The sequence below is a fragment of the Emys orbicularis genome, chromosome 6 (genome assembly GCF_028017835.1).
Source record: "Emys orbicularis isolate rEmyOrb1 chromosome 6, rEmyOrb1.hap1, whole genome shotgun sequence".
Lineage (NCBI taxonomy): Eukaryota > Metazoa > Chordata > Testudines > Emydidae > Emys > Emys orbicularis.
This window is the reverse complement of record NC_088688.1, coordinates 107,581,582-107,595,110: the sequence shown is the minus strand read 5'-3', so window position 1 is coordinate 107,595,110 and position 13,529 is coordinate 107,581,582. Positions and strand designations below refer to the sequence as shown.

Sequence of the window (13,529 nt, the reverse complement as noted above, 5' to 3'; positions counted from 1 at the left end):
ATACAAGCTAGCTAAAAAGGAAGTTTTACAATAATTCTGAAATCAGTTACTTAGCCATTTGTGACACTAATATGAACTGTCCCTTTAACTTTAAGTAATTCTTTAAAAAATGGAAGTAACACAGGGGTGCTGGAACAATGTATAATGGGGGTGCTGAGAGCCATTGAACCAAATTGTAAACCCTGTCTATGATGGAAACCACTTCAAGACGGGGGTGCGTCAGCACCCCTAGTTCCAGCACCTATGAAGTAACAAGTCCATGTTTGAGAGACAAGGTGGGTGAGGCAATATCTTTTATTGAACCAATTTCTGTTGGTGAGAGAGACATGTTTTTGAGCTTGCACAGAGTTCTCTCACCAACAGAAGTTGGTCCAATAAAAGGTATTACCTCACTCACCTTGCCTCTCTAATACCCTGGGACCAACACAGCTACAACAACACTGCACACTACAGTGAAAGTCCATGTTTGACATTTTCACCCTAAAGTACTATCAAGGCCAAGCCCCCTTTCCAGCATATTACATTCAAAGGGTGTTTTTGATAGACACATTAAGGTGGATATAAAGTTCAAAAAATGAACTAAGAGCATCTGACTGATGCAGAATTGTGGCATTTGCTCTTGGAAGAGATAATGATTCTACACTAGGTAAAAGAAATGGAATTTTTTTACACAGCAAAACAGAATGCAGTGTCCCTCTAACTAGTAATCCCTCTGACACCTCTTCCACCAAGGAGGGCTGCCAATTTGTCCCCATCACTGTCAGCAGACAAAAGACAACTATTACAGTCAGACCATATCAAACAGAAGACACAGCAACTCCAGAGGGATGCCTTGAAATCCACTGGGGTGTAAAGTCAGGGCTGAAGTCTTCTTGTCAGCTGTTACCACAAAAGAATCAGAGGAAACAGTGGCACTGTTAAACAATGGAAAGGTCAAGCAGTTCGAAGCCACTTCATGACCCAGACAAGTCAAGGTCAAGAGATTCAGGTAGCAACTTGGCCTGGGCATAAGTTACAGCACAAATGACTTGTTTTAACAAATCAGCTTTGGTCAATTAAACCTAACAAGACATGTTGCATCACGTAGCAGGGTTCCTGACACTAAGGCCAGGAGCTGAGGCTGGCCTCGTAAAACAAGGCTTTTAACATGGCATAACAAATTTAAGGTAATCCATCCAGAAACTGCAGATGTCAGAATAATAAAATACACGTTGTCCTGACTAGAAGACATTTTCACACTTTTAAATCAGAGACACTGGAGCATAATTGTCCCTTCAATACCTCTGCAACTTTCTCACTGGCATTAGTGGAGAGTTATACACATACATGAAGCGAAGAAGTGGCTCTACTATAAATACTGTTGCTTAGCTACATATGATGCATTTATAGATTTGAATACAAGTTTCTTTACAACTTGCTATGAACTAATTTGACCCAGAAATCAAGCTGAAAATCATGTTATTTTTGACCAATGTGGTTTGCAAAAATCAAGATTTCTTTTTAATTTCAAATATATTTTGTCTCTGAATATTAATAAAACTTTTAAATTACAGAATTTGAAACTTCTGTATTAGATAGTATGCATATTTCAGTTGGTTCTATTTTAAATAAAAAATAAATCAGAATAGTTAATGTTCCAATACGTGGATTTTATTACAGAAGCAGTTTTGGGAGCATACTGAGAAATGTCTGACTAAAAAATAAACCACACATACTGTGTTCAGCATAAAAAGCTGATACTTCTCTCTCATTTATTTAAATTCATCCCATGTGAGAATGAAGAGTACAACAACTGTTAATACTGCATTACCGTTGAAGAGTCGTGCACAATTAGGAAATTCAGAAATTAAAATTAAAAAATTCTACACTCTTACAGTGGAGCAAATAATATGGAAAATGCTACAAACGTACGGTATGTTTGAGTTAATAGTGTATTAGAAACCTTAACTTTTTGTATTTCCTAACTTGTGTGCTTGATTTTTCAACAGTAGTACTGCATTACAGTGTGAAGGACACTGAGAGCTACAAAGACACCCTTATGCTTTAGTTTTAAAGGCACCTTTACAATAAAAACGCTTAAGGCAGCTCAGGACTAAAGGAAGCTTTAATGGTTGAGCTGCCTTTAGCTACATTCTTACGGGAATGCTACCTAAGGCCCTCAGTAGTTATGGGCGGCCTAAAGTTAAAGTGATTCAGTGTGTACCTGATATTTTAAGTGATTTGGGTAGGAGGAATGGAACACACAAGAAGTTAAGAGAAAATGTTCTAATGCTCATGTAAAAAAGTGCTGATTTAAAAATGTTTCTAACACAAAAACTAATAAACAAATTTTCGAGTGTTATTCCTACCTCAATGGACAAAAAAAAATCAAGTCAGGTTTGACGTTTCTAACTCTAACCATTTCTGAAATACAATAAAGCAAAACTTCATTTGAATCATTTTCTTTTTCCCAACACACACAACTCAAAAAATGGCCAAAACAATTGTCTGGGTATACAGCAAGAAGGACAGGAGACTTGTTATGGGTTTTAATCAGGCCGCAACTTTATTATATAGATGTCTGGAACTACCCGGCAGATAAAGTGTACAGTGCAGGCAAATCCATGCTTATTCAAATCAATTCTCCGGGGCTTTCACCAGCCCCCGTTTGGTTAATCCATGCTTATTCACATAAATTCTCTGGGGCTTCCACCAGCCCCCCTTTGTTTCCATCCAGGTCCCGCAGCCGACCCATGGCTTGAACCTTACCATGCACCAGCCTTGCAAGAGGCTTAAGGTGGACTATGAGAACGGAGGGGGTTGGCTCCCTACCATACCGGTCATGGGAGTCCCCGAACCCCCTCCCCTGTTCTGTTTCTTTATCCAGTACCTCCTTTTAAGTACTTTACCAGGCCATTTATCTGGTCACTGGCTACCCTCCCTATGGACTACTGCACTGAACATCCACCCAATATTACAAAATAAGTTGCGACATATGGCCTACCACCTTTTCTATTCACCAGAAAAGGTCCATCCTCACACCCACTGTGAGGAAGGTGAAAAAACCACACTCCACCAAAGCCAATTCTGGTGGTGTGGGAAAAATTCCTTCCCAGCCCCCCTTTAAAAGGGACGACTAGCGTAATGTCCACACCAGGTCCAAACCCAGCCTGCCATTCGCCTCCACTTGCTGGCTACTAGGGGAGGGAGGGTGGGTGCTGGCTTCTTCACTGCTTTCACATAGAGACTTGCCCCACACAGGTTTTGTGCCTTTATGCACATTCCTGGGGTCTGGGGGGCGGGGGGTGAGTCATTGCTGCAAAGTTGACCACCGAGCACCTTTTGCAGCAGTTTCTGATCTTCTTTCTCTCCCCCTCCCCTCCACAAAGCAGAGCTGTCCTTCTTTGGGTAAGCCCACACAAATTCTGCCCCACCTTTAGTTGTGGTGCAGTCATTCAGCTCAAACTTTTAAAGAAAAGTAAAAAATCACCTTTGTGCTGAGTTCAAGCTTGGAAAATTTCAGCCCAAAATTCATCTGTTTGAAAAAGTTATGAATAAAAAGGTGGGGAGAGGAAGAGAGATGATACTGCAAGACCGCAACTCAACCCTATTCAGTGCTCACTGCTCAAGAACAATATAATATACACGCACAGAAATCAACTCTCTTTTCCCTTTGACCAAGATAATACTATAGGACTTTTTTCTCATTTACTAACCTTTGAGCACCTAAACCTCCAATTAAAATCTAGGATTGCTTTGCCTCTATTTACGTCTATTAGCAACTGTTTCTATAAGTTCTACTAGTATTAAAAAAGAGTAAAACCATGAAACCTCCATATAAAGAGTGGCATCTTGTTACTGTCAAACAAACCTTGGCTAATTAGACAGGCTTTTTTTCCTTTTTCTTCACTTAGCATCTGAAAAGTATCTCCAGAGTGAAGTGATTTCTTCTCTATCCCAAAATGTAAGTATTAAACCTATTCTGTTAAATTAGCAGTAGAACTTGACATGGTATTTTAAGTTAATCAACCCAAATGATTACTGTAAAGCAACATACCACCTTGCCACTGAGAAGGGAGTACAAGTCTTTAGAAAGCCTCTTGAATTGTTATGCTTGGCATTGTGGTATGCTGCTGTAATAACCAGAGCTTCCGATAGCGTAACCACTAGTCCTTGAGATTTCCAAAGTTACTCCTCCACCACAGAGAGGGGCCAGGGGGAAAAGAAAGTTGGACACCTTAGCCTGGAAAAACCAGGTGGGTTGCTCAGTCAGCCTCCTTTAGCACAAACAATGTATGCACCTTTAAAGTGTGTTAATTGACAGCACTTCTGTTGTAATATACTTCAAAATATAAAGTGTAATGGTATTAGTGTTTAATTCACCTTTAACTAAGCCTTCACTGTAACTATAGACATCTTCAACATTTAGGAAAATGAGAATGTTTAAAAAAATTGTCTTTGTCTCTTATTTTAACCATTTCCCTTACAAATTAATAAAGTTATTTACGTTTTTAAAAAAAGAAGCATTTTTGTTCACAACTCTGAGTATTTTTTTGTTTGACCCTACAATAAGGCAATAATCCAGTGTTGACTTTATGCCCTGTTGCCATGGAAATTACTATGATATCAGAAATTAAAGATTAATTCCCCTTGACTTAAATAGGAACTATGTTGCTTAATCCTGTGATGATTTCACTACTGAGACCAAGAGGAACAGAAGCCTTCTTGAAATACATCTCTTTCATACATGCCAGGAACATTATCATTAAATATTTAAAAGTTCCTCCTTCTCTCTGACCAACCCTGTACCACCCCTAAGAGTCCCACTTTGATGGGAAATTAACAAAAAAATTACCATCCATTTTGGATTTTAGTTCTGCATTCCAAAATGTCAGTAGACACACACAGACCAAAAAAAATCAAGAATAGCATGCAGTCTTTTCAAATATTTTAATTCCCTATATCTTCATGCATAAAATATTTGCAAGAACCATTTGGAAAACATTACCACATCCATGTTCACATCTAATTAACCATGATCATTTAACAATGAATGCATGTCATGCCTGTTCTTTTCAGCACAGATGAGGTACCGTATGTATTCTCATGCCAAAAGAAGCATGTAGTATTTTTTCAGTTTAAATATTATATTTTCTTCATAATTCCAGTTAAATGGAATTGATCAAAGCAAACTGATGTTTAATATAATATAACAATCTGCCAGCTAAAGATTAACCACAATTTTAAAATCAGAATTGATAAAATATGAAACTTGTTCTTCTGCTCCATATTGGCTTTGTTCCAAAAATGAGATTGTTACTAACACAAGGGTTCAGTTTGCCATATCAGTACCTAGATGCCAAGTTTCCATATTGGCACCTGGGCTCTGATAGTTAAACCTGGAACTGCCTTGTGAAGCTGTATGTCATGACTGAAGTTCCATGCCATGACAAGGACTAACCCATATAATCTAGTGGTTAGGAAGATGTTAGTTGGAACTATTTGGTGCTGTTCCCAGTCCAACCACTGATTTACTGTATGAACTTAGTAAGTCACTTAACCACTGTGCCTTGGTGTACCCTTCTGCAAAATGGTTATAATACTTAATTTTATGTTCCCATATTAAATTTTCAATAATGGGCCAATCCTGCGAGGAAATGGGAGTTGGGACAAGTAGTAATTCAATGAACTGATCCTTCTGGGCCCATTTTTGCATTCATTGAACACATAGGCATCGAAGTGCACAAGAAGCGCAAACTCTGGTCCTAAGTATACAAGGATGATGTAGCACTTTGAGCACCTGCATATCACCAGCATTAAATGAACCACACATAAAACAGATTATGCAGCAATATATTGTTGCATATAGTTTTCAACTGAATAAAATATCTTCAAACTTTATTCCTAAACTGAACTAATCATCGTAAATAATTTCATGCACTTTTTAAATACTTTAAAATTACCACTTTGATATTCCTAACTATGATCTAAAGTTTTAGTAATATTAATAAAAAATATTAACAAAGTACATTAGTTCAAAGATGTCAGTTACCGAAAAAATAAAACTTAATAAAGAGATTGAACTATTACGCCACTAGTATTTCACTAGTTAACTCTTATAACTCAGAAGTGCCATATTTTTTTTAAAAAAATTATTAAAATTTCTTATTAAATGAAGTTACACTTTTCACAGGAAAACAATGCATATGGATTACTATGATATTCCACATGAAAAGAATGATGTGACCATTCAAAAAAAAAATTAACCATAATTGTCAATGTTAAAAAGGCTAAATACTGTTTCAAATCAATGCAGTTGAGACACATGGACTTCTGTGTTCCTGTTCAGATTATCTGAAAATGTACTTAATAACAGGACGAAGTACAGTCCAAAAATCAGTAAGCCTGAGTTAGTTTAAACTGCAGACTACTGAAGTCATGTGGTTTGTACAAAGTGCCAGCACACAACAGTTGCTATCTCTTGAGATCTGTAAACTTCCTAGTGGTGCAATAGATGCATTTTTCCACACATACAGCTCTCCCCTACCCACTCTCGAGAAAGCTCAGTCTACACCCTCCCTTCCCCCTTTCTCTCCCTCCCCCCCTCCTTTCCCCCAAACAGACAGGACACAGTCTGGCGATTCAGGGACTCACGTAGGCCAGACTTCCTTCTGTGCAGCCCTTTGGGTAGAACTGCTAATCCTTCTTATTAATTAAAGAGATAATGGTGGTTAACCAGAAAGCAGTATTAATGCTAACTATCTAGGAAACTTCAACAGAAATCATTTAGCCTTTTTGTTGATTTCCTGGTAACAGAATTGTGCAGCTGGAATTCTAACATCTTGATGTTTTAAGAACTTAGAAATTTAGGAGTGTCTGAACTATATCGGACTCAGAGGAACTGTATCTTTTTGCTGCACTCATACTTAATTATTAAGTTTAAAGCGCCTTCCCTGAACTCCTGATTTAGATTAATACCTGGGGTTAAAGCTCTCCAATTATATCACTCTTACACCACGAGAAAGGGAAGAGTGTAAGCATAAGGTAATCTAACTTTTGTGAGAAATACACTGTGATAGGAACAGGCACATAAAAAACACTTCAAAATGCTTAGTGCATCTACTATTATTTTAGTCTTTTAGACTTCCAAAACATTTCTCAAGGTGCACTGTGCTTCATTCAGTATGCAATGGAATACCTAATATAAAGGTTGTATTTTATTTATGTTAAAAAAAATTAACAAAGACAACATGAGGATTAAGAATTCTACAGATGAGAAACATCACTGTAGATATTTTATGATTTAGAAAAACAGCAATGCAAATTTTAAAATCATCTGTTGTAGGATTAACTAAAACATCTATAAGAGGAAAGGATTTATATTATCTGAGGTTCTACTGCAGCAAACAAGTACAGCAGCTTTCATTCAGTGATTGTCAAAAACTTTCCAATGTGCCCACTGCAATGCGGATGCCAACCAACGAATCAAAGGCATTCAGCAACTAGACAAAGAGGGTCTGATGCCAACCTCGGTGCCACTGGCAACCATTATTGGCATCAAGCACATTGTCTGCCTTCCCCCTCCTCCTCCTGGCACTTGACAAACAAAATGGCGGTTCTTGTAGCAACGAAACACAGCATAAGCGCTGCACTGATTGAATCAAATACCACCAAATGATTTTATGGACTGAGATGTAGTTCATACCAAACGATACATGCTGTCTATCGGATAACAAAAAAATATCTAGTTTTGTCAACAGAAATGGTAATCATGGCATTTACTAATTTATTTATTTTTTTTCTTCAAAAATCAGAAAAAAGAGACAGATATATCAAACAGGCAGAACACCAGAGAAATATGTTTTTAAAAGAATTATTTTTATGCTAAGCATTCTAATGACCTAGGTATAGAGCATAATGTAAACTTTAGTTTTTTCCCCAAAACCACTAAAAGCAGCAATATTGAAACCCGTGTCCAACCCCTTCTAATTTTTTTTACATTCTGCAACAGAAGAGGATGCTAATAAGAGACGGGGGGAGAAAACAGCTGAATGTTGAGAGAGAAGCAAAAAGGAGAACCAGATAAAGTTGGTCAACGACAAAACTTGATAGGCTGGGTCTTTATTTCTTCCTTCAAAAGAAACATCGAATACAAGAAGTAGAAACCCCTTTTATAAAGAACCAAAAGGATATTGACATTTCTAGATCTGGAAATTGTCAATATATTGTAACATTACTCCACACTGCAATGCGGATGCCAACCAACAAATCACAGGCATCCTAGGCTAAACAAAGAAGGTCTGATGCCAATCCTGGTGCCACTGGCAACCATCATTGGCACTCTAACTATTCTTCTTCACGTTTTCTCCTAGTCGTTTTTTTTTTTAAAAACCCTCTATTTTGTTTCACTTACTTATTATTTTTTCATATTTCTTTCAGGAATTGTTTTTATTTCTATACTTAATGTATATGACATCATTAAGTAGGTTTTCATATACCAAAAAAGAAATAAAAAGTCATGTGCTAGATAAGCATGAAGTCAATAAAACTGCTGTATCTTTTACAAAACCTGACATCCTTAATCAATTACACTGCAATTCGCCATAACTGAACTGCTCTCGACAAAGAGGAGAAAGATTAAAAGCTTGACAAAAGAAAAAAATACCAAGTTAACTTAACATGACTTCTTCAAAAGTAGAGAGCCACCACATGTTAACAAGAGATTTACTGCAACGCAGTGAGATACAAATTAGATGCACAGTTTACAATAAACAAAGGGTCTACCAATGGTGACTTGATACAAATAAGTTAATCAACTTTATCTTCCAGTATATTTTCTTAGTAGCTCCTTGTATCTTTGGAAATATGAATGGTGTCATAATGTTAGCGTACGGTTATCTTATTCACGTCTATTTTGACACTTCTTAAAATAACGTATTTTGTCAATTCATTCAAACCAATAATCCAGTAATGCCCCTCACCCATCCTGATTCCCCATTTCAAGTTAAAGCTTGCCACCAACTTAAAAATTGACAAAGTTTAAGAGATTATACCGACCCTACGTTTCCTTGGTTCCAGAGTTGCTTGAACCATTTTGTTTCCTCTTGTAGTCTTGACTTTCAGAAAGATATATTTTACAGACAGGTAAAATGTGTTAGTATTAAGGCTATGTCTTACTATATGTATTTCCATAATGTCACTTCCTGAACTTTTTGCACTAAAGAAATTTAGAGTTATAACATATAATTAAGATGTTTTGTTTGAAACTACCACAGACAGTAAACACTTTCTTTTTGTTTTCCTGGATCAGTTTTGCCAGATTTTGCAGCCACATCAAATCACTGCAAAACAACCAAATGTTGTATATACACTGTATACTCCTGAGAGAGAAAAAAAGCTAATAAAAACAAGCAGAACCAACTACCGAATTATATTTTTTCATTATGAATAATCCAGCAAAACTCACTGTATTTAATTTGCTTTACTTAAATTATATGATCATAACACACAATTTGGGGAATTAAATATGAATTCTAGAATAGAGGTTCGTTAAAAACTTACTGTTGTATGTGTTCTTCTACAGAATTAATACAATAAATAGTATGTAAAATCTATAGCCAAATGAAGGTAGGTGCCATTTTACTTTTTTTGTTACTAATAAAAGCCATTCAGTTAATTTCTCAGTTAAATTCCCTAGTTATATACAACGCATCAGATAACTGTCTGCCATCTGCCTTTCTGCAGGCCATTTCTGCCCACCACCAGGCCAAGTTATGAAATGGCCCACCATCTGTGGCAGTTCAAACTTCATCCAGTTTGGATTTACAGCTAAAAAAGAAATGCTTTATTAATGTGGATAATCAGTAATATAAAGACTTCTAGAGGATGGTATAATTACAAGAGAATAAAAAAAAGGACCTATAAGAAAGAGCGTGCATTTCATGGGTTTCAGAAATATGAAAACATATATCTACTTGGATCCATTTATGATTCAGATGACCTGCAAATGAATACTATTATCAATGAATTATATACATAAAGTTTGACAAGCAAAATACTTTTTCTGAATCATCTGTAGAGCATTATGAACAGCTGGTTTACTTTTAGTCCTATATCTCTAAGTTTAACTGCCTCTTTTTTTTTTTAAGTGTACCTAGTATTTTCCATATTTAAACAATTCTTAAGTAAAATTATGTGTATCAGTGTACTATGAAAATATTATATTGATGGAAAAAATTGGGCAAATCTGCATCATGCATCTTTGAAAAGTAAAATTAATATTGGTAATTTGAAGTGGTTCATACAATCAAAGAGTGGTTATTAAAATATGATAAAATGCAAACATTGCATGCTATAATTCTGACTATATAACAACAATATTTACTGGGGCTATGTCAAGGTTTCTTTGCTAAATCCTTTTTTATGTTTGATTTTTGCAACAGTTGAGAAAGTTTATAGTTGCTCTTCAGAGCATTAACAGATTGATCAATATAAGCACAAGTCATTGAACACAAGTAATTAAAAGAAAATGTAAATATTTATATTTTGTATGTATGTTTCTGTGCAAGTACACACATATGCATATGTCAATAATGATGTTGAAAACAGACCTATAAAATATTAATATTTTCTGGAGTACTAACTGCAAAAAATATCCAACATATTGCCAGTTTTTGACAAAAATGAACTTCAAAGGAACTCAAATATTCCTTGTTCCTTTTGCAAGAAAAAACAGCACGTATGTCACATGCATGTGTCAAGTACACATGTTTGTTGGAATGAACGTGTATCTGTGTATACGTATACATGCTGACTTACAAATGTGTACATACCCAAGTTTTGTATATACACCACAGAAAAATGTGTCATTGGAAGTCTTCCCTTAAAAGAAAAAAATCTGCTTGGAACCAGTGTTTGACATACTAACATAGAAACACAACAATCTGCTTCCTACCTTGCTCCTGCACGTAGTATGCCAAAAACAAATCAAGCTCCTTGACTGATACTGTTATGTGATGTGGCTGGACGCAAAGTGCTGGATTTGTGCAATGTGGGGATTTCATGAGTCGCTCTCCATCCGTACTTTCCAAGGGGATGCCTTTGAACAGGATCACCATGACTAGATCCAGACGCCAGACTTTGTCAGCCTGTCGCAGGCAATCGATTCTCCTAATCTTACCCTTCTGGTCAGGATTGGACAATACACAGCATGGGTGCTTCTTCCCAGTAACAGTGAGCACAAAATCCTCCCGGTACTCTTGGCGGATATCTTTGCGCAGTTTGGCGAGGAGCCTGGATGCCCACTTCTGTTTAATTTCAGGCTTTTCACTAAGTAGCTCATCCTTGACTGCTCTTTCCTCATCCTTTGACATTCGCTTCTCATGTTTTTTAAAGTACTTGCGTTTTCGAGCCTGAAGGTTGAACCAAGTATAGGCGATTGCACGGACATGTGGTAGAAGTGCCTCAATGAACGGGTGAAATTCATCCTGTTGAAAGAAAAGGTGCGGGGGAGAAAGAAGAAAACTCAGTCAGTTTGTTCTCATAATAAAGGAAATAGAGAGATAAGTTTCTGAACATTTTGAAGTGAAAACCAAGATGAAGAAAATATAGACTTAACATTTACAACAATTTCTGCACAACACCCATTTATGTAATTACTACAACTGTCAGACAAGAGACAGAAGTATCCTGAGCATCACATTTTCCCACATTTCATCCTCTGAAACAAACACATGAAGGCTTTATTTTGTATGCCCTTCAATTCACAATGCTATACAGACTACATCATTTAAAAGAGATGCTATCAAGATGTTTTGTTTCTAACATTTAAAAATTTGACTGATCGGCTAATGCCAAGCAGTACCATTTTACAAAGAGGACACAATACGATTTTAAAAATTCTGAGCAGAAATGTTCAAAACGCAGGAGCGAATGCCACAGTTCATTTCTCTTCTCTGTGGCACAGAAACACAAAGCATATACATGCTCAGTGTAATGCCACACAGTTCCCGCTTCTGGAGCATGCTCTCAGCAAGAGACTGCTGGTGGCACAAAGAGCATGCGCCATTAAACTTGATCCATTTTCTTATCAATCGTCCAACATTCCAACACTGAAACAGCACCATTCCAGTGGTAGTAACTAGAGAAACCAGTATACGGTAAGGGAAGGTGGGCAAAAGACACAGCATGTAAAAATCCTGAACAGAAGCTTCTGTACTTAGAGCTCTGCATGCCTCCCTCCCATCCCCCCCCCCCCCCCCCACACACACACACACACACTTAGTAAAACAGAAGTTTATGAAGTTGAGAACAAAATTACATTAATGTTCGTCCAGAAGCTCTACTATTGGATTTGAAGCCCCACGGAGTTAGTTAATTTGTTAACTGATCACATGAGTGTGGCAATTATTCTAAACCCCTTAAAAATCAATCTGAGATGTACAATGAAAAATGGCAACTTGGCACAAACTTTGCATTCTTTGTGTTTCTGCATGCTGTGGCAGGGTGACATTAGGAGTATACCACTGGTCAAACACCGCTTTTATGAAATCCACGCAATTTATTTACATTTTTAAAATATCCTTCCTGGCATTTGGTTTTACCTGCAGGTTCATATCTTCTACCTAGTTGCAATGTGTAATGCATTAAAGGGGGTTAAGCCTAAATGTAATGTACAAGTATATCACTAATGTACGAGTATATCATTCATTCATTTTGCCTGTTTTAAGTAGCATCCTCCATACTTGTTCATGCCCAAATAGGACTTTCCCCCAAAGTATTGTCTACCTCTGTGAACAAATATGAATGTAATTATTCCACTAATTTAAAATGGCCAAAACCCACTACCAAACATTACTATGTTTTGGTTTTGAAGGAAGAGATTATGGGGGTGTCTCGCTATTTTTTATGTGTTTCTGTTTTTAAGCACTATGCAGTGGTTATGCATCACATTGAATGATGGAATACAATCATACCACAACTTAGCTTTCTTTATGTGATTATACACAAGAATAGAGTATATAAACTAATATTTTAGTTACACTAATAGAAATGGAATGACGTATTTAATCAGTGGGATGATTAACTCTATTAGGTAAAAATGACGAAAGTATAACTAATGGCTTCATAATTATACAGAGTTCACAATATTTTCTTGGCGACCTATTGGACTTCAGACTAAGATTTTGGTATTAAAAACTTCAAATTTAAAATCAAGTTCAGAGTATTCTGAATGTTAAAATCATGTAAGATTTGATTTTTCACCCCTAATTTCCTCCCCTTCCCCCCCCCCCCCAAAAAAAAGTTGTGAGCACAATTGCACATATGGCCAAACATTACCTTCACAAGAAAAAAAATCTGAACCAAAATTGAACAGTAAAGGATGCAAATGGTTTTATTACAGTGTGAAACATAAAGGCAATGATTAAACTGTTCAGTAGTTTCCAGCAGAGATTTGAACATTTCTGATACTATACTGGCACACAAAACTAGGCCAGGCAAAGAGTTAAACCACAGTCTGTTCTTTGTGTGGGAAGGCAGTACTGCACTGA

General features: G+C 36.7%; 1 protein-coding gene across 8 annotated transcripts in view; it reads right to left on the bottom strand.

Annotated features, from left to right (window-relative positions):
• The window catches only part of NFIB (nuclear factor I B), a 332,465-nt gene that overhangs the window by 186,789 nt on the left and 132,147 nt on the right, over positions 1 to 13,529 (bottom strand). For 7 of the 8 annotated variants that reach the window (XM_065406897.1, XM_065406898.1, XM_065406903.1 and 4 more), the window contains exon 2: positions 10,934 to 11,465. In XM_065406897.1, coding sequence (XP_065262969.1) covers positions 10,934 to 11,465 — 532 coding nt within the window. The remainder of the gene's footprint in view (positions 1 to 10,933; positions 11,466 to 13,529) is intronic. The other variant, XM_065406905.1, reaches the window with a different exon arrangement.